Source organism: Procambarus clarkii, chromosome 82 (assembly GCF_040958095.1).
Source record: "Procambarus clarkii isolate CNS0578487 chromosome 82, FALCON_Pclarkii_2.0, whole genome shotgun sequence".
In the NCBI taxonomy this organism is placed as follows: Eukaryota; Metazoa; Arthropoda; class Malacostraca; order Decapoda; family Cambaridae; genus Procambarus; species Procambarus clarkii.
In genome coordinates, this window is record NC_091231.1 from 6,818,858 (window position 1) to 6,846,058 (window position 27,201).

At 38.1% G+C, this 27,201-nt stretch overlaps 2 protein-coding genes across 8 annotated transcripts in view; one reads left to right on the top strand and one right to left on the bottom strand.

Moving 5' to 3' along the window:
• The first annotated feature begins 190 nt into the window (after window positions 1-190).
• Window positions 191-19,998, top strand: LOC123764331 (uncharacterized). 7 transcript variants are annotated; one of them, XM_069316054.1, is made up of 8 exons: window positions 191-386; window positions 783-937; window positions 1,096-1,201; window positions 2,312-2,466; window positions 3,274-4,147; window positions 4,738-4,920; window positions 6,201-6,344; window positions 9,419-19,998. In XM_069316054.1, the coding sequence occupies exons 3-8, from the start codon at window positions 1,100-1,102 to the stop codon at window positions 9,512-9,514; spliced, it is 1,554 nt and encodes a 517-aa protein (XP_069172155.1). In that variant the 5' UTR covers window positions 191-386; window positions 783-937; window positions 1,096-1,099; the 3' UTR covers window positions 9,515-19,998. The 7 variants fall into 7 exon arrangements, with proteins under 7 accessions (XP_069172155.1, XP_069172156.1, XP_045607908.1 ...); XM_069316055.1 differs by having other exon boundaries at window positions 783-933; XM_045751952.2 differs by lacking the exon at window positions 783-937 and having other exon boundaries at window positions 191-547.
• The window catches only part of LOC123764334 (macrophage mannose receptor 1), a 41,049-nt gene continuing 33,438 nt past the window's right edge, over window positions 19,591-27,201 (bottom strand). The window contains 6 exon segments of the mRNA XM_045751957.2: window positions 19,591-20,453; window positions 21,873-22,041; window positions 23,042-23,131; window positions 23,401-23,562; window positions 24,679-24,800; window positions 26,361-26,487. Of these exon segments, the coding sequence (XP_045607913.2) occupies window positions 21,890-22,041; window positions 23,042-23,131; window positions 23,401-23,562; window positions 24,679-24,800; window positions 26,361-26,487 (653 nt within the window). The 3' untranslated portion in view covers window positions 19,591-20,453; window positions 21,873-21,889.

The following is a 27,201-nucleotide window of genomic DNA, read 5'->3' on the forward strand; positions in this document are numbered from 1 at the left end:
CTGACTTCTTTTTTATTGATTAATATTAAATATTAGGCGCTTACCTATAATAGTTATCATTTTATACAAGTATAACTCTCACATAATAAATATAAAAGGAGTTTATCTAAAAACTAAAATTGTATTGTATTGTATTGTATTGTAAACTGACAGAAGTGTTGTGTTTTGTGCGTTGTATCGTGTTTGTGGGTATTCGGGTGTGTTGTGTTTACGCTGGCGGGCGGCGTCCTTACCAACTCCGGATTATGTCTATTACATCACTAAACTTCATTTAATAACTATATGCCTGTTAAATAGAAGATTTTAATTGTTAATAGCATTATATTGTCGTTTTAATGTGGAACACGTACACATATGCGAAACATCGAAAGCTGGTGTCCGAAGTGGTAAAAATATTAGTGTGCGATGTTGTCAATGTACGGAGTGTCTTGTATCCGTTTACATTGGTGTGTGTTGTTTACACTAGCGTGTATTGTTTACATTGGCGTGTGTTGCTTCTTTTATGAAGGCCAAGTCATGTATATCGCTTCAATCAATAATTATATATGTGTGTGCAAAGAAAATTATAAGTTAATAGCATATTTTTAGTTGTAAAGTAGGCCAAGCATATCTCCCTAGTGACAGTACTGGGCCGTGTCACTCATCCTGTGAGTGAATATACTGCCATAGGAGCATGTACAATACTCCCCAATAGGAAGAAAACCCGCTGGGTTGTTCATCCTGTCACTTGTACCTGGACGCGCAGTTAAAACTTATAATAATAATAATAATAATTTATTTAGGAACAGTACATACATAATTGCAGCATTACGGTACAAACATTCTGTTAGATTTAAAGATAGCGGTAGTACATACAATACTTAAAGCCACTAGTACGCATAGCGTTTCGGGCAAATTATCTGTTCTCAAGTTTATAAAAAAGATCAGCATAGTGTAAGTACGTTTACCATGCTTTATGTATTGGTGGGAGGGGGGGGGGCATGTTTTACGAAGGAGGTGAGCCTGATATTTAATAAAATATTTCATCTTTAGTTGTAGATCATGATCATTTTGATTGCGGCTATATTTTTGACCCTCTAAATTTTTCATTTTCAGGAAAATGCCTCTTCTCCATCAACCAAGAGGGCTGCTTTGGTCTTGCATTAGCTCGACTAGTGAGATGGTTATAGCACAGACACTTTCTTCACCAGATCATGTGCAGGTTCGTATCGATAGTGGTTATATAGGACTTGTAGTCTGTATTCACTGTAGAAATTCAGGGCATATCTTCATTGGAATCGTTTACCTGAATTTACATAAGGGCCGGCGGCTTATCAAAGGTTCCCCTATTATTTCCAAGAATTTTTGTCAATTGTATTTTCAGCTGCAGTCTTGGCATTTATGGCTTCAGCGGGTAGACAGTTCCATGGGTTTATAACCCTATGGGTGAAATTTTTTTTTTTTTTTTTGTCCAACATTGCAACTTGTTGAATATGAACCCATTGCCTCTTGTATGCAGATGTCCACCTATGAAGCAAATTTGTATACATTTATAATAAACTGCAAAGTAGTGTAACGTACGATTATGTTACGTCGTTGGGTAGATTAGATGCACATTGTTTAGTGAGTTTTCTTATTTATTTATCAGTCTTGATTACAGTAGTCGGTGGCATTGTCGTAAACATTCAGACGGTGCTTGGAGCAGAGCAGAGCTGAGTGAGGCCGGAGTCACAGAGCTCTTATGTGGGAGAGCGTGGCAGCTCGATTGGGAATTGCGAGTGTCTGAACTCGGGGAGCGAGAGCGTGGCGGCTCAATTGGGAATTGCGAGTGTCTGAACTCGGGGAGCGATGCGGTCGTAGTCTGCTGTCTGCTCTGTGTCGAAGCTGTAGCGTCTTGGGTCAATTAGATCTGTACATGCCGAGTGCTACATTGTTAACTGTGGAAATTGTACTGTCCGCTATTCTGATTGATTGATAAAGATTAAGTCACCCAAAAGGTGGCATGGGCATGAATAGCCCGTAAGTGGTGGCCCTTTTGAGCCATTACCAGTATCAAGAGCTGATACTGGAAATCTGTGGAGGTACGTCTGCACCCTGCATGGCGGGAGATGTCTCCCGTGCCGCTATTCCTCATATCACTTGCTTATATGGTGACTACACCTCGGCTCCCTCCAACAAGATGAGAAGAGTATTACCTGTAATTGGGGAAAGGATTGTAGCTTCTAAAATTAGTGCTAATTAGTTATGCTATTAAGATAATGAGATAATGGAGCAAGTATGAAATTTACTTGCTACAGTAGTAATTGTAATCTTACACCTACTTGCCTTCCAGGAGGTAAGCACACGCATGTTGCTTCACAAGTACCTGGCTCCCATGCTGATGCAGGATGTACTCGGTTGTGTCCTACGACGGCTTGCTATTCACCATTCAGCTCAAGCCTCGCCTACCGTCATTTCTTGTCTTTTGCGCATTCTTCTTCATCCTCGGTGAGTTTTAAAGGTCCTGGGTTTTTACAAATGGAAAGTGGAAATTCAAGAAATTACAAGAATTTTTGCATTTTGTCATAACAATGTTTTCAGTTTTCAGCAGATATATGAAAATGCAGACAAATATACAGTACTGTACGTACATGTAAAAGTGTGTGTGAATTAAATTTGAATTAAGGATTATAGTGGAGAATGTATTATATAAAGTAGGGTATTTTTTTTGAGAGAGATTAAAGATATCCATCTTTAGAAGGACATAGCTACTCTGGAGAAAGTACAACACCAGGCAACAAAAATCATTCCAGAGCTAAGTCATCTCTCGTATCAGAACTGTTGAGCACCACAGGTCTAACAACAGTGCAGCCCAGGCATGACAGGGTAGATCTTATTGAAACTTTTATTCAAAAGGTCAGATGTAATACAAACAAGAAGCAACGGTTTCAAGCTCGACAATCCTCAGTGTAAAACTGAAAACAGAAGATGCTTTTTCACCCGCAGGTCATAAACCCATGGAACTGCTTACCCCCAAAGCCACAAACGGCAAAACTCTGTTAGGTTTTAAAATCCACCTAGAAAGGATCATCACGTCAAATGGAGGAACCTTCAACAAGCCACCGGCTTCCTGTCCTCATCGAAGCCATTAGTGTTAATGGCCTTCAGGTAAATCAGGTAATCTCTTACATCTGTGCATATTTTGTTTGTAGGTATACAGTATAATAAATAGCTCACAGTATGAACATCTGGTTGAGTAAAGACCATTAGTAATGATATTTTAACATTTTTCTTATGTTTATTTTTTATTTGCAGAATAACAGATCTCCAGCTCTCAGATCTAAGTTATGTTGGCTCTGTAGAATTAGAAACCTTGGATAAAGTAGAGTTAACATTGATGAAACTGTTGCCTTCTATGACACAGTTAACACAGTTAAACTTATCTACTCATCTGAACAAAATCACACTTCCATCATGCTCCTCTGGGATACTGGAAATCTTGGGACGCTCATGCCCTAACCTAACACTTCTGAACCTAAACAGTAACAACCGTGTAAGTGGAGAAGGATTGCTTCATCTGTATCCAACAGACAATCAACCTGGATGTATCAAGTTAGAAAAACTCTTTATTCAGGACTGTAGTGTTGATCCAGAAGATGTAGCAATGCTTATTCATTTTTTCCCAAATTTGCAAATAGTAGGGTACAAAGAACTTGGGACATCATTACAGATACTGAAATCACAGCCCAAAAAATTTGGTCGTAGAAGACGACGCTGGCAGTATTGCCTAAAGCTTACTCACGTTGATAATACTTCGTCAAGAGCACAAAAATGTGATGGTGAAATAGTGGATTTTGTATGTGAAACATGTCCAGATATAGAGAATTTAAAAGTCCGTGTGTGTGATGAAGATGTAGAAGGACTTGGAAATTTAGCCAAACTTAAGCACTTGGAGCTCCGCTTTTACACAGGAGTGCATCATCCCATTGGCCGCTCTACAGAAAACTACTTTAAGACCCATGGTTGTCATTTGGCGTCTCTCACAATATACTGCAACCGTCTACATTCTAACTATGTGCAGATTATAGCTGAAAACTGCTACAACTTGACAAAACTGTTCTTGCATGCAAATGTATCTGTTGTTGATAGATCACTCAAGAACAGCTGCAACAAGCTACAAAAGTTGGAGGTAAGAAGCTTTCTTTGCCATTTTCTTTAATATATCAATACAGTACTTGTAATTTTAAGTGATTACAATTTTTAACATTTCTGCCTTGCAAAGTGCCATATGACAAAGATTATAAGGAAGACAGGTCACCACAACATAGCTTTCATCCTGCATCTACATCTTGGTAAAGATTCTTCAATAATCTCTCACCCATTCCAATAAACTTAGTTATTCAATACAGTTTTAAGTCTATTTTGAATGTAATAACTTTGAGTCATGGTAACCAGCAAGTTTTACTTCAAAGAAAATATGAGCATTCATGTCAAAACATGAGATAGCTTTCATACACTTGCGTTGTTGTGTGTATCAACACACAACAACATTGGGCTGCAGGGCAAGGCCGTAATAAAGCTGATAATACAGTACTGTACCTGCTTTTTCCTTTTCTGTGACTACAGTATTTACACTCGGAGAACCAATCCAACACATTTTTATTCACTACAAAGAAAAAAATTTTTATTATATATTATAATGTATGTATTAGAATATGTATTATGTTGAATATAAAAACAAGGAATTCCATTTGTATCAATGTTTCATTTGTATTTCAGGTCTTGAGCTTACGATTAGGACATGACGAGCTTATCATGAGTCCCACAGCCTGTGACTTGGTATTTTTCTTACTGAGGGAAGCTCACTATCTTCAAGAGTTGTACTTATTGGTGCGCTCCCATGCTGTTCATCATGGTTTCATAACCAAGCTTTTGGTTATTAATAAACTTTCACATTTAAAGGTTTGTAAAGTCAGTTTTCTCTGTAAACTGTTCTAATGAATATGCAAGGCATTGGCATGTTGGGAGCATGTTAAGTGGCATTGTAGTACAGTTCACTTTGGTCGTGACTAACAATTGGGATTCCTAGGTAGGACAGAAATTGTTTGACCTGATTCCTTTCACCCAATGTACCTGTTCAAATTCAAGTAAGTTTATTGAGGTAATGAAATACATCTCCAATGGATAGAATAGCTTGGGCTATTTCTACCCCCTGTTGTCCTCTGTTCACATAGCAGTAAATAGTATCTGGGAGACAGGCAGCTGTTGTGGGGTTAGATCCTAGGGAGAATCAGTAACAGGACCCTAGAAAGGGTCCAAAGTGTTGAATTTGGCCTCAGGTCGGGCTTGGGAAGTAGAGGAACTCCTGAAACCCTCTTCTGGTATGCTCTAGGACCTGGGGGGGGGGGGAGTGATACAAGCTTAAACTATATACATTTTGTATACATACACAGGCTTCCTGTCCCCAACAAACGTAATTAAATTCAGTGAACTGGATTATCCCTTTGGTTCATTATTTGGTTACTGTACTTTAAATGTGCATTTGTATATCAGTGTGTGTATACAGTATTAAGACTGTACCCTATTTTTACTCAAGTGTTCATTGCATCCCAAGCAGTAATGATAATTTTACTTGGTCTACCTAAAATTAATATACAACTAGAATGTCCTATAGAATCTAGATTGATGTACTGTAATACATTACCTATTTACAATGTAGAATGACTGTAACAGCCTATGCAGTACACTAACTGATTTTGTGTTTGTGAAATCTCTAGAAATGAAGAAATGTCAATACAGTACTTTAATTATCTTCATCAGAATTCATAGGTGATTTATTAACCGATGAATGAATTTATTCACTGAAGAATGAATTTATTCATTCTACAGTGAATACAACTAATGTTGTATTGTAATAATTTAATTGGCAAATACATAATATAGTAACTGTAGTGATGGTAACAGTCGATTGTCCAGAGTTAATTTTGTACATAGATGTTAATAGGCATAATTGTTTTTATTGGCAATAAACTTTTTCCAGGAATGTTAAAAGTTTTAAGGATTACGATTTTTTTTTTCAGAAATTTAGAAAAGAAAGACATAATTTTGCTATTTTGGAGGGTAGGAGGGGAATGATCATAGGAACGTTACCAGGGACAATTGGGATGCAGGAAATTGCTTGCGAGTTTGAGTGTTGAGCAAGATTGGATTATGATTCCATATACTGTATATCTTCCAAACAGATGTTAATAGCAGATGTTGCTCGGAGAACTTTATCAGTTCCAATGCTGGAGTTGACAATAGAGACTGCTTTCCTACTTATCGACACCTGCCCACATTTGCAACTATTGGGCAATTTAATTTGCTGGAATGTAACACCTGAAGAGGTTAGTTGCTTTTCCTTGCCTTGATGACCTTGCTAGTTACCAACTTTGAAGTTAAGCTGTTGGAATGTATTTGGTAGTTTCATCCACTGGTTTTAATATTTGGTATACACTAAAAATAGTTCCCCCTTAACCATTTTTTTTTAAGAAAATGGTTAGTATTTATTTATGAAATATATTTTTATTAACTAAGGCTGTTCTAGTATGTTATATATAAATAATATTTTGAAATGCTTTATTACACACCCTATCACTCCCCCCCCCCTCTCCTTGCCGCACCACACACCCTAACACACCATCTCTTTTCCCCACCACATACACCCTATCACCCCCTCTTCTTGCCCCACCACATACACCCTATTGCCCCCCTCTCCTTGCCCCACCACATACACCCTAACACCCCCTCTCTTTCCCCCCACCACATACTGTACACCCGATCACCCCTTCTCCTTGCCCCACCACACATCCTAACACCCCCCCATTCTCTTTCCCCCCCCACCAAATGCCCCCCTTTCCTTTCCCCCCCCCCATCACATACACACACCTGTAGGAAATATTCTTATTTCCTACAGGTGTGTGTAATTTCTGTTCTTAACAGAAATTAAGGCCAAATGAGATAAAGGTAAGTAGGGTAAGTTTTGGGCTTAAAACAAAAGCCCAAAACTGTTGGGCTTTTGTTGTGGTGCTCGGTCACCTGCCTTTTTTGGAGCTTATAACACTTACATCGTTGGATAAAATGAAACCACGAAAATACCAGAAGTTCTTCACATATACTGCAGTACCACGTTGAAATATGAAAGATATCCAAAAAGAAAGAATTCAGTTAAAAATTAGAACTTTAAATTTGTTATGAGTTTTAATTTTAAAATTAAAACAAAATCACACTCTTACAGAAATATAAGTACAGTATATAGATTTATCAGTTATAAGGTTCAGTACATATTACATTTGATGTACTTTGTTCTCTTTTTATTATCAGGCTAATATATGGTTTTTAAACTGTAGAACAGCACAAGGATATACACACCTAGAAAGGTGCATTATGGGTAAAAAAAATAATTGAGACGTTACATACAGTGCCATTAGAATTCAAACATTGGTGCTAAGCCACCAAATCCAAGCTTCTTCAAATCAATTGAAAAAGCCATAGACATAAATATAAAAGCCATTAAAAGCCATTTTAAACACTCGGTGATTCCCAAGAAATGAGCTGCCGAACATAGTGGTGGCTGATGCTGGTTCCCAGCCAAAGGTAAATCTATCCCCCAAGAAAGTACATTAAAACATAGAAATATAGAACACTGCAGAAGGCCTATTGGCCCATATGATGGCATGCCTATTTATACCTTATCAAACTCATGTATATACAGTAGAGTACTGTATCTAACCTATGCTTGAATCATTCTGGTGATCTCATACCTGTTGGCTACTTGAAGCCAGTTGGTTTTCAGAACTTTTACAAACATTTTTACGATTATCATTTAGAGTGTATTAGCAGTTACTCTGGTAAAAATCTGTCAAAATTGACCAGTGCTTCAGGGACTTTTATAAATGTACTTAATTATTGCAGTCTCTGTGCAAAATATTATTGGAACGCACTTCTTTTGAGTTTGTACATAGTCAGAAAAAGGGATATTACTATATGTAGTTTGTACAGAGAAGGTAATTTGTTGTGGCATTCAGTTTTTAGCAGCAATGAAGAAATGAGTGTAATAAAGTTTTAGAAGCAAAAAATATAATTAAAAAAATAAAGTTTGTAATAGTATTACTAAAAGGTTTATAAGATTGTTTCAGTTATATTTAATCCCTTTCCCACTCAAAAGATTTTTCTGATATACTGTATTCTCTTTTTAGCTAGTATCATTTACTTACTTGCCCGAGGGCCACCATACATTTAGTGGGCACGATGGGGGCAGGAAGCTGTCGGTTTGTCAAATGTTCCCACCTTTCTTCTGAAAATGTTTTCCGATTGGATTTTGAATTCCAGTAATGTCTTGACATTTAGAGCTTTGGCAAGCAAATGATTCCATGGGTTTATAACCCTATGGGTGAAAAAGCATCTCCTGTTTTCTCCTCTACATTGACTTGTTGAGCTTGAAGCTGTTGCCTCATGAATGTTTTACATGTGATCATTTAAGGAAGTGGTCTGGAACAATATTATTCCTTTTTGTTTAGCATTTTAAAAGTTTCTGAGATCTGCCCTAACATGTCTAGTTTGCAGTGTTATTATTCCCATCTTATTCATGTGGCCCTCAGCCTCTCCAGGTTTGAGAGTCGCATTAGTTCTGGGATTTTTTTTCGCTTTACGTTATACTTTCCCCAAGGCAGAAATGTCCTTCTGAACATGAGGCATTCCTGCTTGGATAAAGTAGTCCAGATAGGGGGCGCACAAGAGATTTGTACAGTTGAATAACTTTCTTCTTTTCCTTGAAGTCAAAGGTTTGTTTCACTATTCCTATAGTTTTTTTTCTGCAGCTCCCACTTGTGCAACTTTCAGTGACTGGTAGATTCTGATTCCTTATGAACAGTATGAACATGAAGCGATGGTTAATCGCACCAACCTTTTCCTATGAATTAATCAATTCAAGAACAGACACTTGTAACTTCATTTCATACATATATACATACATACATAAATACATACATACATATATATATATACATATGCTAGATACATAAATACATATGCTAGATACTTTTGAAGTCCCTGGTGGTGTACTTGTAGCACACTTCGTTCAGGCTTTGTGGGAGTATGCTGAGTATGATATCCAGGCTTTGGGGAGAAGGAAATACTGTAGTCCATTTTGCTACATGTATACTGTATTATCCTGCATGTGGGAAAATTACCTAAAGCCTTTTTTTTGGGTATATAGTATGATAATATGGTTTTGATCTTTCATTCTCCCGGGATTTGTAATTTATGAGGTGCGAGTCAGAAAAAATTAGTGGTATTGCTCTGAATGCAATCTTTTGTTTAATTTAACTGCCTCTTATACTGTACATGTAAATATTGAAATATGAGTGAATATTGGGTAATGTGTGGAGCTTGGATTAATGCGAGGTATTTCCCTCCACAGGTAGCAGAGTTACAGTCGGTGACAAAAATGCGTAACTACAATCTTACAGTTATCTATACACAGTCAAATAAATTGAATGACAAAATACGACAATAAATGTTTAACAGACATACACCAGTAGAATATACATAACATTGTGTAGTACAAGACAGTACTAACATTGTGGTTAGTGCTTTGTTTCAATCTTTAAATAGAAAAAATGGAAATACATTGAGTAATGTTCACCTTAGGCAGTTTGTGATAATTCTATTTTTGTATCAACAAGCTTAGGTATACACAGCAATGTGCTGCTACCCTATTCTATATGAAAGATTACAGAGTGTAGCTCAGAAACTAGCTATAAGTTCATCTAATTTCCCCATCTCATTAGACGGGTTAGTCATACAGGGAATCAGGAGAGAACATGAAATACGAGGCTGATCTATCGGCCTGCATTAGCAAAATTTGGGTAGAGCACAAGAATATCTAATAATATTTGTGAGTGTATGAGGTGGTTACAGAGCTCAAAGTACTTCACTTCATACCATTTGGTCTTAAATCATTGATTACAGGGCTATCACAGATATAGTGTTGGAGAGTATGTCCTAGCTCTTGTTCACATACAGTAGTTTACAATTGGAATGTTCACCATTGGGGGATTTATTACATGTAACCACCTGCCATAAATATTGGTATCCCTGCCTAATTTTGGCAATTACAATGTCACACTGTCTAGTTGATGGTTTGTGCTACCTGTACATAAAGTTCTCAGTTCTAAATATATCATAACTCTATACTAGTGCTCTCTGGCCTCTGAGTGTCAGTGACTGCTCTTCTGCCATCCCTAATTTCTTGAGATACTAAAGCTTTTACAGCAGAGATTGGAATGCCCAGATCCAACTTAATTTCAGGCTTATCACATGCAGTTTTAGCTGCCTTATCCATGCCATCATGCTGGACAACACCTATGTGAGATGGTATCCATACAAATGAGACACTCTTTCTCTGTGCATCATTATTGTTGTTTGTAATGGATGTTACAACATTCCTAGTATCTATTTTGCATGTTGGATTTATAACTGCTTGAAGAGCTGAATTTGACTCCCAGAAAATTATTCTTACACAGTTTCTCAATTTTATATTTGCTGTAAAGTGCAGAAATATTGAGACAGTCTTTGGTGAACTATTTGTGTTGGTTATAAACAGTCATATTGGAACACAATTTTAAATAGTTCAGCATTTAGCAGTGCCAGAACAAGTATTTGTGCAAACTTTTAATTTGAGTGAATAATGATAGATTAGGTTATAGTTTTGAGTGTAAATTTTCACATAAGTGCAATTACTCAAGTGTAGTTACACTCGTGGTATCCCGTCTTCCCAGCACTGTCATATAACGCTTTGAAACTACTGACAGTTTTGGTCTCCACCACCTTCTCACCTAACTTGTTCCAACTGTCTACAACTCTGTTTGCAAAAGGGGAATCTTTTAACATTTCGTCTTTAGCTTTGTTTAGTTACCTAGTTTAAATGTGTGTGTGTGTGTGTATATTTCTATACTGTAATATACTGAGGGCCATCATACATTTAGTGGGCACGATGGGGGCAGGAAGCTGTCGGTTTGTCAAATGTTCCCACATTTCTTCTGAAAATGTTTCTGCATGTGGTGTGACACACACACACACACTTTCAACAGGGTTCCACATAAGAGGTTGTTCTGGAAACAAACATCCTGGAGGAGTGAGTGACAGGGAACAAAATCCAACATGGATGAAATGTTTTCTGACAAATGTGAGAGCAGTAATCATAGGCAGTGTATCTGACTGGAGGAGTGTTACTAGTGAAGTATCACAGGGTTCGTTTCTTGCACCAGTTATGTTCATCATCTACATAAATGATCTACCAGAAGGAATGTAGAATTATATGAACATGTTTGTTGATGATGCTAAGCTACTAGGGAACATAGGAGATCTAGACAGATAGATCTAGATCTAATTGACAACCACTTCAGGACTGGACAGTAGAGTGCTTACTCGCTTCATGCAGGTCGGTGTTCAATCCCCAACTGTCCCAGTGGTTGGGGTACCATTCCTTTTCCCCGTCCCATCCCATTTTGCAGCACCTGACAGCTGAGTGGAGAGCGCTTCGGATTCGTGGTGCTGAGGTTCTGGGTTCGATCCTCGATGGAGGCGGAGACAAATGGGCAAAATGTTTCTTTCGCCCTGATGCCCCCCCCCCCCTATTACCTAGCAGTAAATAGGTACCTGGGAGTTATACAGCTGCTATGGGCTGCTTCCTGGGGGGAGGGGGGTGTAACAAAAAGCAGGCCTGGTCAAGGACCAGGCTGCGGGGACGCTAAGCCCCGAAATCATCTCAAGATAGACAATTGTCATGCCCTTCAAATTGACTTACAGTAGATAAAGTAAGTGCTTGGAGCACCATGTGGCAAATGGAATTCAATATGAATATATGTCATGCTATGGAATGTGGAATAGGAGAAAACAGACCACACTCAACCTTCAAATTATGTGTAAAGGAATTTAGGAACTCTAGCAAAGAGAGAGATCTAAGGGTGGTTCTGGATAGTAAAATGTCACCATAGATAGTGATAGTAGAATGTAGAATGATAGTAGAATATGCGAGGAGCACATGTTGCACTTTCCAACTCTTCACAATTGCTTTTAATTACATGGATGGTGGAATACTAAAGAAGCTGTTCATGCCCTTTGTGAGACCAAAATTGGAATAAGCAGCAGTTGTATGGTGCCCATATCTTAACACTTTCGCGCTCTCGGCGAAGGTCAGGGAGCCAACCGTATGTGCGCGCGGCGTTTTTATCGCTTAAGCGTAAAAACAAAAATGTGTATACTCTTTTTACTCTTCTGACCTTAGTTCTCATGCTACGTATTTCATTTTGGTACCAACGTGTTCGCAATAAAATTCTCTAGAAGAACATCAGTAAAAAAAGTCACGAAAGCTATAGAGATACCAGCACGAAATAAATAACTACGAAGATGAGTCGCCGTGAGCGCCCAACAGCAACAAAATGTTTTTACTCTTGGGATTATTATCACCTCTACAATTGTCCTACAGCCTTAATTTTGGTATCAATGGACTCCCAATGAAATTCCCAACACGGTGATATGAATATAGTCGTAGAATAATGGTCGCGGCCCACCCGCAAGAGTGTGGGAAGTGGGCACACTGTTACCGGACGACACATGCGCGAAATGTTGCTTTGAAAGTTTATACTTATTTCACTGTTCTGATATTATTATTGTATGTATGTCATTCATTTTTGTGGCAATGTTTTCACAATAGAATGTTCTATGAGCTAAATTATACTACACAAACTTGGACCAAATAGGTGTACTTACCAAGGGAAGGCTGGTTGTGGAACAGTAAGTTGAGCATTTGTTCTTCACTCCACCTTCTTCAGATTCTTCATTCCTGAAGATGCTCAACAGATGGTTTGTAGGTGGAGTGAAGCTGTTGCGGGTGGTTACTTCTTCACCACCCAATACACCGTTTTCCGGTGGTAATTGGTGTAGCAGGGAATAACACAGAGTGCAACACCACAGGTCCTGCATCCTATGTTCGTGTCCTTCCTTTTACCGGACCGTGCGCATACATGACACTTGAGACATTTGGGCAGTCTGTAAATTTCATGTTTCAGTTTTGTGTTCATGCGATTTTCTGAATCAACAATAGGGCCAGGTCTTCTCGCTGGAGGTGAAACATTTGCAGGAGAGTCAGATTCATCTGACAAAACAGTTTCGTCAACTGGCAGTGTGGCAGACATGTCGGGTTCAGATTCGGTGTCTGCTTCATCTTGAGGTGGTGTAGTGAACAAAGGCCGCCTCACACCAGATGGTCCGGGAGTTGGCATGGCGTCAGCATTGGCAGGAGCTGTGTCATCATTTATGTCTGGAGCGTGCCGCAAGTGTTGAGATGATGATGTTGTTTTAGGCCACTGAATCCTCATCACTTATACTTTCAGAATCACTTGGCGCAATTTGTCGTGTGTTCCTACGACGAGCAACATTTCTGGTAGCTACTTTTCTAGGTAGCCTAGATGCACCACGTGTGCGCAGAGATGGAGGAGGAGGAGGGGGTCGCGGTGCCTCCTCTTCCTCGGTGAGGGCCTCAGTCTCCTCATCACTCATTGCCGTATCATTCCCTCTAGGTCTAGGTCCACTATAATCGTTGTGGGTTCCAAAATCTTCCTCCAATACCTCTACATCGCCTTCAGCTTCTGATAAATCCTCCACAAGACCTGGAATTTTCGTTGGTGTGAGCTTCACTCCGCTCCACTTCTTAAAAATCATGGTTATTTTGTCCACTCTCGATGACCTGGAGGCTTCCTTGGGCGTAGAAGTGCTTGGGCCTTGACCTTGATCCATTTTTGATGAAGTAATTGGGTATAATCCACACGCAAACGGGTAAAAATGCTCGAGTTTGGCGCGCAAGGGGAGCGTGATCGACTCACGACACGTGACACGAAAACAATGGGCCCGTCACGTGACCGGGTAGGCCGACGCGCCGGGCGGCCTAGTGGCGAGAAAGAGAACTTCATGGCGCGTCGTTTGAAACAAACCCCAATGAAATCGGATTAAAATTGAATTTTATACAAATATTTTAAAAGAGGACATAACTTTATGTCCACTATGCGGTAGCGTTAGGCGAAACAGGACGCAGCGGTGCGTCCGGTTAGCGCAAAAGTGTTAAGAAGCACATCAATAAACTGGAAAATGTGCAAAGGCATGTTACAAAATGGCATCCAGAATGGAAAAACAAGAGTTACAAAGAGTGGCTAGAGGCATTAAATATGCCAAAGCTAGATGTTAGAAGAAAAAGAAGCAATATGATCACCACTTACAAAATAATAACAGGAATCGACCAAATTGACAGAGTGGAATTACTGAAACCAGCAACCTCAAAAACAAGGGGTCACAGATTAAAGCTAAGGAAACAAAGGCGCCAAAAAAATTATAAAGTTTTCTTTTGCAAACAGAGTGGTAAACGGTAGGATCATATTAACACTTTCGCTCGGGGATGACGCAGCATTGCGTCATCCGTTTACTGGCGGTAATGCCGGGGATGACGCAGCATTGCGTCATCCACTTTAAAAATTCGCCAAAAATCAGGTTTGTATCCGATTTTTTGGGGACTGGTTTTAAAATGTGCGCCGATGTCTTCCCATTTCCTTTGTTGAGCCTCGTGGCCCTCAGGCGGCTTGGCACACGCCGTGGGCCCATTGTCTTTGCTCCACTGTTGTGACCAATGTCGTCTCCCCTCGCATCTCAAACGTGTGAACATTTCGGCTATTTTCCGTGGCTATATTTCTTACTGCGGCTTTAGAAACTATCTACGCTTACTCCACGATGGATAGTAATCATGAACAAGGCCCTTCCAGGAAGAAAATTGCGAAAGAAAGGCTTGAAAAGGGTGGGAATTGGGAGTGTAGTAGGAAGGCCTCTGAGCGCTCACTCACGGCCAACGCGTGGCCCGTCTTCAACTCGTCGGCGGTTGGAGCGTGACCAGGTGTTTTTTTTTATATGCTAATGTTCCTCTAGAGAATTTTATTACGAACCCATTGAGACCAAAATGAAAGACCTAGGACAAAAATTGAGGTGACCAGAGTGAAAATAGTGAAAACATTTTATCCCGTTTGCGCGCTCCCGGGTAACTCGTTCGCACTTTCTCTGTTTGCTGCGGGTAATTAGCCGGGCTTTTGGAGTTTATATGCATTTAGTGCTGTAGAGAATTTTATTGCGAACACAATGATACCAAATTTATTCTCGTAGAAGGAGAATTGAGGTGACAAAGTTGAAGAGAGTATACACTTTTCGGAATTAACGCGCGCTTCCGTGACACGCTGGGGCCCATATCGCCCTGTCGAGGGGTGGCGCGCGGGGTGAGCGAAAGTGTTAAGTGAGAAGGTGGTGGAGGTCAAAACTGTTAGTAGTTTAAAAGTGCTATGTGACAGAGTGCTGGGAAGACGGGTCACCACAAGCGTAACTCTTGCCCTGTAACTACACTTAGGTACACATATACATAAATATATACATACATACTCTGTATGCCCTTTAAAGCAAAATGTTATATACTCACTTTAATGGAACAATTGGTTCCTAACCCTCTTAGTGCAATCAATTTAATCTTTCTTTACCATAATGTCTTTTAACCATAATAACCATAATGTCTACCATAATGTCTTTTCTTTTTATGTCTTTTAATAGTACAAATGAAACATTTATATATATTTTAATATCAAAATTGTATGAAGTATAAATTGTCATCCACACTTCCGTGGAAATAAGCATTCCATTCACCTGGGCTCTAGGAGTCTCGAACCACGGACCCCACACGTGTGAGGCCGAAGCTCTTTCAACTGGGCTATGAGTAGTCTTAAAAAGGAAAGTTTCCAGAAGCAGCATTCTGCTGCCAAACTGGAAAGTTGAAAATTACAGTTTGGCATCAGGATGCTGCTTCTGAAATCTTTCCTTATTAAGACTACTCATAACCCAATCGATATAGCTTCGGCCTCACACACGTGGGGTCCGTGGCTCGAGACCCATACAGCCCAGGTAAATGGAATTATATGAAGTATATTTTGAATATAAAAATTATGGTTTTCAATGCCAATAAACTCCATGAATGTCTACATTATCTACCCACATACATTAATCTGTTGCATCAATATACAGGATTAATCCTTCTATTGCACCAATAATAACTGGATCAGTCCTTTGGTTGTATTACTGTGATCCTAGCAAGGCTTGATGTATGTGGCTAGGAAAGAGTGGTTTATTTTTTAGTGTTTGAATGAATAAAGCTTATCAAATGCTTTAACCTGCAGTTGTTGAAATATATAACACCAGTTAACTAAGCATACAACTTGTAATTCTAGTGTTTGGTATGAGGTCTTAACTTTTCATAGCTTGTAACATTGTTACATTCTTAATCATTTATTAATCATCATTTGAAGAAAAAACATAGAGGAAGGGCTATAAAATGGGAATGAAATTTAATAACCATTATCAAATAGGACACAGTGAATATACCAATACAGTTATTATTGTTATTAAAAGGTGCACAAGATTCATTCAAATCTTATGCACCCTGTAGAACAGAATTAAATGCAATTACCTTTAATTGCAACATATTTGAAGTCAGGCATGTGAGTAACTGTCTTATGATAATGCATTTATTTCATGTACAGGATTTTATTTAGAATAATAATAATGATAAGTAATTGTAATGTCCTCCCACAGACATAATAAAATAGGATAAAAACTCACACTTATGTATTTGTGAAATTTATGTAAAGAATATATGTAAATCTTAACATATATTTCACAAATATATAAGTATGGGATTTTATCCTAAATAATGATGATGATAATGTGTATTGAAAAGAATGTGTGTACAAAGAACAGTAAGAGTAGGGTGACTTATGACACATGTAATTAAATAAATCCAGCATTGACTGTAATGAAATGCCCCTCCTCTCTGGGCCCCATGATTTAGAATAAAATAATTTATTGTGATATTAACAATATAACATAATAAGGCCACCAAAAGGTCCCTCCCAGAAGAAACTTTAGTACAGTAAATAATACAAAATAACAATTTTGTACAATAAAGAACAAAAAGGTATTATGAATTGATTTCTACTCTGATACTTAGGTTTTTACAAGACAAACTATGAGGTACTCTCATGTCAAGAGGGTTATGATTTTATATTTTGTTGCTGTTATTTTTGTGAAGTCTTAATACAGTTAAGTACAAAGGCTTTCATAAGTGGTTATGTATTTTGTGTTAAAAACTATTGAACGTAGATTGATTAAATGACATGTTTATCTTAAGGCAAAACTGTGTGTTGTTAATATATTTTTATTGATAAACATAATTTATGTAGAATCAATGATAATTAGTGAAATTTATCATTTGTTATATAATACTTTTACTACAGATTTGTCTGGCATTGTTAGACTTGGTACTGTATCTATTAGTATAGATACAGTACCATTTTATGGTAAATTTGTATATACTGTACATCATTTTCAGAGAGTAGTAATTTATATAACAGGTAGTTTATTTACAGTATTACATTCACATTGAAGTTTCTGCTTGATATAGCATGTCCAACAGCAACTGTCTGGTAGTTTTGCGTATCAAGATAAGGGAGTGCAGGAAAGGTATGAGAGATTAGAGGTGGGGTGCGGAAGATGTGAGGTACAGTATTAGAGGAGGGGTAGAGGAGATGTTGATAGGCATTAGTGAGGATCATAAGTGACTCCTTCACTTTGAATTTAAAAACTAATCCCATTCCATTTTGTTTGGCTTTGTTTTTTGTTTTTGTACCAAATACATACATTAAAGGTGTGTGACAACGTACATGACAATGTTTTAGTCCATCCTGGACAATTATCAAGATATGTGAGGTTAAGTGTCTAATTTTTTAGCCATGTTATTGTTACAGTTCTTATTGTCTTCATAGGATAAGTTAAGTTGCATCATTTTATTTTTCTTGATTCCAGTTCTAGTTATCTATGTGTAACTGTCTATATTTTGTTCATATGCCTCTAATTTGTTATATATGTACTATCTTATTGGCAGATGCTTTATAATACCATGTTTCTCCCTAACACACACTTCTGTACAGGCTGTGTGAGCAGCCCATCCTCTTGAGCATTCACAATGTCACTAAAATAATGTACTAAATTGCCCGAACTTAACCAAGGACTCTACAAGGAATCAGGAGATCTACTGGAATGCTGGAAGATAGCTAATGTATTCCCAATATACAAAAAGGGTGACAGGCAAAAGGCACTGAACTACAGGTCAGTTTCCCTAACTTGTATACCATGCAGGGTGATGGAAAAGATCGTGAGGAAAAGGCTCGTAAAACATCTGGAGGGAAAGAGCTTTGTAACACACCACCAACATGGGATCAGGGATGGTAAATCGTGCCTCACAGGCTTAATAGAATTCTGTGACCAGGTGACAACAATTAAACATGAAAGAGAAGGGTGGGCAGACTGCATTTTCTTGGATTGTCAGACAGCCTTTGATACAATACCCTATGAAAGGCTAGCCAACATAAGAACTGCCTTTAGAAACTTGTGTAAGGAATCGTTCAGGACCTTGTATACCACTTATGTCAGACCAATCCTGGAGTATGCAGCTCCAGCCTAGAGTTCATACCTAGTTAACACAAGACAAAGTTACAGAAATTTCAAAGGCATGCCACCAGACTAGTCCCAGAACTGAGAGGTATGAGCTATGAGGAAAGGCTATTGGAGCTAAACCTTATGTTCCTGGAAGACAGAAGAGTAAAGGGGGAGACATGATAACCACCTACAAAATTCTCAGGGGAATTGACAGGGTGGACAGACAAACTATTTAACATGTTGGAACACAAACAAGGGGACACAGGTGGAAACTTAGTACCCAAATGAGCCACAGAGACATTCGAAAGAATTTTTCAGAGTCAGAGTAGTTAACAAATCGAATGCATTTGGCAGTGATGTGGTAGAGGCAGACTCCATATACAGTTTCAAATGTGGATGTGATAGAACCCAATAGGCTCCAGAATCTGTATACCAGTTGATTGACAGTTGAGAGGCGAGACCAAAGAGTCGAAGCTCGACCCCCGTAATCACAGCTAGGGGAGTACAACTAGTTGAGTACACACATACACATACGTGTGGTTGTATGGGAGGTGTTGCTATGAGCTGGATGAGTACATTTAGAAACAGGTGAGAACTTGGTGAGTGCATTTAGAATACAGGAAATCTGTTAATTTTGCAAGCCACCATATGTACATCTTACTTTTATGTTAGGAATTTACAAGTCAAAATACAGTGCATCATGCAAGAAGACAGGTTGGTTTGAGAGGAGCTGACGACAAAGGAACTTTTGCAGACATGCATCTCGGAGCACTATTTGGCGAGGGGCCATTGTAGGCTTTCTTGGCTTTGAATGCCAATACAAATAATCATATATTTTCTTGTATAGTAGATTGCTATAGCTTGTCAACCTTATGTTTTCACTCTTTTTATCTTCTGACTGTTGAAATGACATTTTGTCCAGTGCTTATTTGTACTGGGTCATTTATATAGATTAACATTTATGGCAGTTTATTGTGAGGGATTTGATGTTTTTTTGTGGGCAATAATAAGAGGGAATAGTTTAAAAAATGTTTCAGAAATTTATTATTGATTGTTCAACCTTAAAAACAGGTTAATAGTCATGCTAATATGGATAAATTGGCAAGAACTAACACAGGAGGATGAAATAAACATTATGTTCTACAAACCAGCTACATATAACATTTAGATATATTAAAGACAAAGACTGTTTGCTTGGTACAAATCTGTAAATACACACATCATTAGGAGTATAAAATATGATTATTCTTTATGCAAATATGTATTAACTCTCCCAAGTGATAAACTGCAGGCATTTACTGCCATAACAAACGTCTTGGCAAATATCTGAGGTTTATTAAAAGTAGGTTGTATTTGTAAATTTCCAAGATTTAGTAAAAGATTGTATTTAAAGATTATTAATATAAAAATTATTGACTTGTCAAATTGTTTGATTCAACCCAATATTATGAATTATTTTCTCCAATAGGCCTTAATTTTGATCAAACAGATACCGACAACCTTCCATTGTAAATTAAATCTAAATATTATTCTCTTAAAACTAAAGATGACATTTATCTTTTGATGACATTTATATTATCTTATATATTTATCAATGTCTTTTGCAGTGCTTAGTTGATATATTTTAGCCAAATTACAGATGTGCATAGAATCTTTAGGTACATCTTGTTCAGTTCACAGGTATCGATTGAAAAAAAAACTTAGTTTCAAATATGTGTGTATGTGGTTTGATACTTATTGTATTGCATATAGTGAGACTGATAGAAGGATAGATGTAGATGTATCTGGCAGCCAAATGTTTAAATAGTTGCACTAGTACAGCTGCTTTCCAGATTTATAGTGGCATTCATCTCTTGTCTGCACTCTGATAGTATGGTCTCCTGTGGAAAACCATCATTTTAGCATTAGAATTAGTTAAAGTGTTTACTGGTATTTAAAATGTATACAATATTCAAATATTAACATTGATGATCTTTGCAGAAAAACACCAATTGATAGTATATATTGCTTGCGAGTTGACTCGTAGGGGGTTCAAGAAACCTACAGTACTTATATACTATTGTTGGAAACAGAAAGCGTGTTCTTAGGATTGTCTCTACCTAGGACAGCCATTGATCCTTCCCAGGATGCAACCTATGACAGATGACTATGACAGATGTCCGCTCGGTCAGCCGAGCGGACAGCACGCTGGACTTGTGATCCTGTGATCCTGGGTTTGATCCCAGGCGCCAGCAAGAAACAATGGGCAGAGTTTCTTTCACCCTATGCCCCTGTTACCTAGCAGTAAAATAGGTACCTGGGTGTTAGTCAGCTGTCACGGGCTGCTTCCAGGGGGTGGAGGCCTGGTCGAGGACCGGGCCGCGGGGACACTAAAAGCCCCGAAATCCTCTCAAGATAACCTCAAGAAGCCAAGGATTTTGGCCCCTGTGCACATAACTAACCTCTTATAAATGGAAAATGAAAGATAAAGTTGCAATGATGTATGAAATATGAGGCTTGAGTGTCACTTTCTATTAAAAATTTAGTTGGAGCGCAATGCATAATTTACCTTCAATCTGTTCAGTGCTGATTTAATGTGTGGGTTGCAAATTTGACAGTTCTTATATTGCTTTCTTTGAGTTTAGCATCCTTGAAATTTATAGTGTTGTTCCTGGTTGCTGTGTATGACATAAGCTTTGTTGATGTTACAGCGTGCAACTTAGGTTTGCATATCCTTGCATCAGAATTTCTGAATTTTGCACTTAGGCTATGTATATATGTCACAACAATCTAAGGTAATGTAAACAACTACTGCAGTGACCGTGTTGAAATAAAATACTGCTTCAGTATTGAACATTATAAAGGAAAATTGAACTTTACAATTCCACATGTTAAGTTAAAACTTAAACAGTAACAACTGACTTGCATAATCTCTCACCTCTCTGACCTTATCACACCGTCACCTCTCCATCCTCACACACCTTAACCTCTCTAGCCAAATTGCATTGCACCTTCACCTCTACAACAACACCTCTCCAACAACACCTCTCCAACATCACCACACTGCACCATCACCTCCAACCTCACAACACTGCACCATCACCTCTCCACGTTTTCCTTCATAGAAGCTAATCCTGTGTTTATCTACTCGCCTTTGTTTCTCAACATCCTTGCCAACACTTGATTTGATCAGCCAACTATTGTTGAGCTTTTATATAAAATTTTGTAATTACACTACTAAACAAAATATAATTGTACAATATTTTTGGAGAAATATTACTTTAACATTCACTTGCTATATTTGGTTGTTGGGAACTTACTTCCAGAATTGAGAGCATTATAGCTCGAAGCCACGACTGTAACAGGCTCTTGCAGACTTCCGTTTCTTCCTCACATAGCTGTAACCAACATACCCAACACCAGCTGCTACAGTCAGCATGGCTATGATGATACCAGTGATACTTCCAGCACTTGGGGGATCACTTCTCACTGTAGAGTTGAAAAGGTGGCAAGTGGAAATACTGTGCCTTCAGACATACATGCAAAAGAACACTTATAGTGAACAGTACCATGTAAACTGTATTAAGGTATCTTAATGGTTAAAGTCACAAGTGTCATTGACCACTTAGACAAAAACACTTCTGACCACTTACAGAAAAGCACTTCAAACAAGTTATCTGCTGTATTTGCACATGTAAAGCTATCGTAAAAGAAATAATTTGTTGAAATAGTGTGTGGGGGTTGGGTATTTGTTTCAGTTGTGTTATTGACTTATTCTCAACATCTGGTTGAAATATTTTCAATGTGTCAGATGAGAGAAATCTTGGTCCCAGATTTTTGTGAAGTTGCCTATGAGGGATTAAAGCATAAACCAATGGGTGTAGATGGAGTAGCATTTAACGCATTATTCAACTATAGTGGTTTAAGTGGAATATTATGTTCATGAGTTTTAAGAGTGTATCCCCTACTATAACCTGTATTAAAATATAAAACAGGAGGAAGTAATAAATTTATATTGTAAGAATATATAAGTTATTTGTTAAACTATACTTTGTTGAGTCTTAAGCCACTTCTTCGCTGTGATGTCTTGAGAGGTAACAATCAAAGATATCTGGCTCTTTTCTAACATTTATCTTGTAATTAAATACAAAACTAATAAATTTCTTTGCTATATTTTGCCTGAATTTATTTAAAATTGAAAGTAACTGCAGAAAAATTAATTTAGTAGTTTACCATTATTCTCATAAAATCATACAGTATTTATAGAGTACCCTAAAACAAAATTACAGTGTCTAAACTTACAAAGCTAAGGTACATTTAGAAAAATATTTGGTATAACTAGTATAGAAATGAAGAAATGCCGTATTCATCATTTATACAGTATTTTGGCGCTAGATGAAAAGGTAAACCAGAAAGACAATGCGGCACTTTTGTTAGAGAGGATATAAATGAGGTGGTTACAGATTATACAAGGTACACTATTACTTACAGCCTGAAGGATGGGTATTTACAGCAGCTGGGTCAGTAGGCAGAGGAGGGTCAGTAGGCAGAGGAGGCTCAGTAGACACAATGTGTTGAACTGGGGGGGAAAAGTTGATGCCAGTTTGTTTTCTTTAAGATGAATTTAATTCATATGTATTACACAATTTTCTGGGAAAGGGTTCCTTTTGATGGCTTCCTGAGCTTGCCTAACTCAAGAAGCCACCAAAGGGAACCTCCAGAATGAGGTTTTTTCATTACTGGATCTTTATATATTACATCGTATAAAAGTGATGAAGTAGATATTCAATACATGATTAATATTAATGTGAATCCTCCATATTAAAAACAAAACTAAGTATGATTTACTTTTCAAGGTTTTACAGGTGAAGGCTAGAGCAATAGAACACGAAATATCATTCCATCGACCCGTCGCAGGAGACGCCTCTGTGCACTGTTCATTTTCACTGTTTGGTTCTCCATTCTCCCAATAGATGAAGTCTAGTGCAGTGTTATCACTCCAGCCATAGCCTTGCATATAAGGAAAGTTAATGCATTATTTTAGCACTGCAGAAGATAGGTGTTTCTGCATAGAATTAATCATGCATATTATTGCCACAAAGATTATCATTAAATGAATAATGAAATCACATTAACATGATGCATCAATGAGAAAGTCAGTAGGAACCATGAGGAGGATCCTAACCCACCCACTCAGTACGCCCCAAGCAAATGGCCTAAACCACAACACCACGACATGGTAAAAGCAATACAACCTGGGATTCAGTGGAATTCCACATTGCATTGTTTCCACCATGTCATGGTGTAGTTGTCTAGGGCACTTGCTTGGGAGTACCAAGTGAGTGGGTTATAATCCTCCCTCATGACTCCTACTGATTTTCTCATTACAAGTAAATATAAATTAAACCACTGTCTGCGCCATAGTTTAATATGACAAGTTCCCGGTGCACCTAAAAAAAATTATTCCCCCCAAATTTAACTTCTTTCAAATAGTGAAAATGCATTCCCTGATCACGGGAAGCTAAAAAAAAATATTGTATGCGACATACTTGAGCCGTGATTGAGCAGGGAAGTTGAAAAACTGCATATGTCAGCCTTAGTCACTCTGGCAGTACCAAGAGACTCATAGCCAGGAGAGATGCAGACAATTTTTTTTCAAAATGGCATCTGTTTACCAGAGGACTTGCATAATCCCATTCACATCCTGAGGCACAGGATGTGAATCCTGTGTACCCGTTGGAGTTTTGAATCATTCCCTGTACTGTACCTAGAAATATCCTAAAGGCACACCACCAGTCGAGTGTCTTAAGAAGCTATGTGCAGCGCAGGGGTTAAAGTCAAATACTATACAGTACTGTATTTTTCCCACCCCTCTGTGGGCCAAAAATACAGATATAAAACTTAATGTTGATATTAACTATTTTTGCTGTATTTGTAATAAGAAAAAAGCCAGTTCTTTCCAGTGACCCATTAATAGACCTCTTTCAGAGTTACTCTGTATCAGCCTTACATTAGGAACTCAAAACAAAATGCACACAAGAATTGGACATAATATACTATTCCCAGGATATGAAAAGTTGATGGCTTAAAGTGTGAGATACTCATGATATTTTTGGAACAACTTACCATCCTTCTTTTGCACTAGACCAATCCATACTGGCTCTGTACTGTGATGCATTGCCTTAGTGAGAAAGGCCATTTCTGCTTCTGAGTGGACTGATACCAAGTTAGCATGCTCCTGAATGCAGCTGCATAGAAAGTAAATTAATATTAATTAATCTTGGATACAGAACGTGTATATATTAAATTTTTATTGAAAGTAAGTTCACAAAATATTTTCTAGTACTGTATTAGAGTTAACTTCTCATTATCGGTGGTATGGTTTTTTCCCCCCTATTGTTGTTCTCTGTCAGTATCACCCCCATTTAGTTGCACAAGGGTCTTGTAGTACAGTTACCTTCAATCTTAATTCTCATTTGCAGATCCTGGGTTCGTTTAACAGGCAGGACAAGCGGTTAGGCACATTTCTATTCACCTAATGCCTCTGTTCACCTAGCAGTAATAGATGGCCAAAAGTCAGGTAAATGTTGTTGGGTTACATCCTGGAGGGAGGGTCAGTAGTTTGACCTTGGAGGTACTGTATCTCGTTACAAGCCTAAAGTATGTATATTCGCAGACTTCCTGTCCTAGACAAAACCATTTATTATTATATAAATAGAGTGGTACCTCAGCTTACGAATTTAATCCGTTCCCAGAGACGGCTCGTAAGCTAAATATTCATAAACTGAAGTGAATTTCCTCATATGAAATAATGTAAATTGAATTAATCTGTTTCAGACTACCCAAAAAATTAACTTCAAAGTAAATTTTATACCTAATTCACCCAAATCTTCAGTACTAAAATATGTACAAGTTATTACTTACCTTTACTGATGACTTGTTGGCATATGGAAGACAGTGAGGAGGGCAGAGGAGGAGAGGTGTTAGTGTTTGGAAGGGAAGTCCCCTTCCATTATAATATCAGGCAATGATGACTTCTCTGGGGTACACACACTGGCACGTTTTGCCTGTATACCACTAGGACCTGCTTGTGGCTCACTGCTTGTTTTTCTCACTAAAAACCTGTCTAGTGACACTTGTTTTTCCCTACATTGTAACACTTGTCTGAAGTGAGACATCACATTGTCATTAAAAAGGTTAACACAAAGGCCTGCAACAGCTTGATTTGGGTGACACTTTTCAGCAAAACTTTGCAATTCTTCCCATACTGCACACATTTTCTTAATACATGAAGTAGGGACATCCTCTACTCTACATCAACAACCCTCATGCCATTTTCATGTGTACGAATGATCTCTTGTTTTTCCTCTATGGTCATTCTCACATGTGTTTTCTTGGCTTGAACCTTAACCCTGGCTTTCTTGGGACCCATGGCGAGATATATATAACAACTTTTATGTTCAACTACCCAAAAATCCAAAAAAACTGTAATTCTTTACAAAGAATTCAGGCACGACTGTCACTAGGCAGGAGGCACTGGTAAACTGAGACACAATCGCCTTCTCAAAGGAGGTAAATGACTTGACTGAAGACTTGTGTGAAGGTGCTTCCTTAGTTTGACTCTTGCTATGGAGGCAGCATTTATAATCTACATTAGTTTAAGCTAGTTTATAGAATACTGTACTATATAGTAATAATATCCCCATGAGTTTCCCATGAAAACAAATACTGTTCTTATTCTAAATTACTGTATTATAATACAAGTACACAGTCTTACAAGATGAAAATACAGTACAGCATTCCCTTACTTCATATTTGCATCCATCCAAGGTTTTCTTTGGGTAGAGATGAGGTAGCAGTAACCACCCCCAAAGTCTAGCCAGCGGCTGTCAGGGCAATAACCTGTTGTTGGAGGGTCTGGGGTTGGCACAGTTCCTGAGTAGGAAATGATCATTTTTATGTATAAAATTTACAATAGAACACATTACAGTGGTTAATTACTAGTACATAAATTGTATATTAATTATAGCCATTAAAATGTGAAGTGTTTTGTGCATAACTTAAAATAGTTTAGTTAATTTATTTGCAAGTTCAATGGTGAGCAAACAATTTGCTTTAAATTAATTTGTTGGGGAGAGTAAGTCTGTGTATATATACACTATATACTATAGACTTGTATTGACATTTCCCCAAGGGTTCAATTCCAGAACAGGACAGATATGGTTGGGCATGTTTCCTTTCAGCTATTGACTCTGTTCACCTAGCAGTCAATAGGTACCCAGGAGTTAGGCAACTGTTATGGGATTGCATCCTGCAGAGGGTTTGTAGTTTGACCTTGAGGATGGGGGGACCTTGATACACTAGCTTCCTGTCCCTGACAAAACAAATAACAGTTGACTAACTCCAGGTTATCTATCTACTGCTAGGTGAATGTAGGCATCAGAATGGAAGGAAACTTGCCCAAATGTCTCGCCCTGCATCTGACCCCAGAACCATAAAATCAGTCATGCAGTCACTATCCTTATCAATCATCAGCACTACATGTGTGTATCATAGGAGTGCACATAAAGTCATGTCCCTACAGTGGGCTACATCCTCGACTCACAATTTAAGATCCTAGGTTCACTCCCCATGACAGAAAATGTTGGG

What these genes read in the sequence shown, in the direction of transcription:
- LOC123764331 (XM_045751948.2), top strand. Translation starts at nt 406, where the DNA reads ATGTTGTCAATGTACGGAGTGTCTTGTATCCGTTTACATTG. An exon ending in TCTTGTATCCGTTTACATTG is followed by an intron (nt 447 to 1,095) that starts GTGTGTGTTGTT and finishes TTTCATTTTCAG; the next exon opens with GAAAATGCCTCTTCTCCATC. An exon ending in CTTCACCAGATCATGTGCAG is followed by an intron (nt 1,202 to 2,311) that starts GTTCGTATCGAT and finishes CTTGCCTTCCAG; the next exon opens with GAGGTAAGCACACGCATGTT.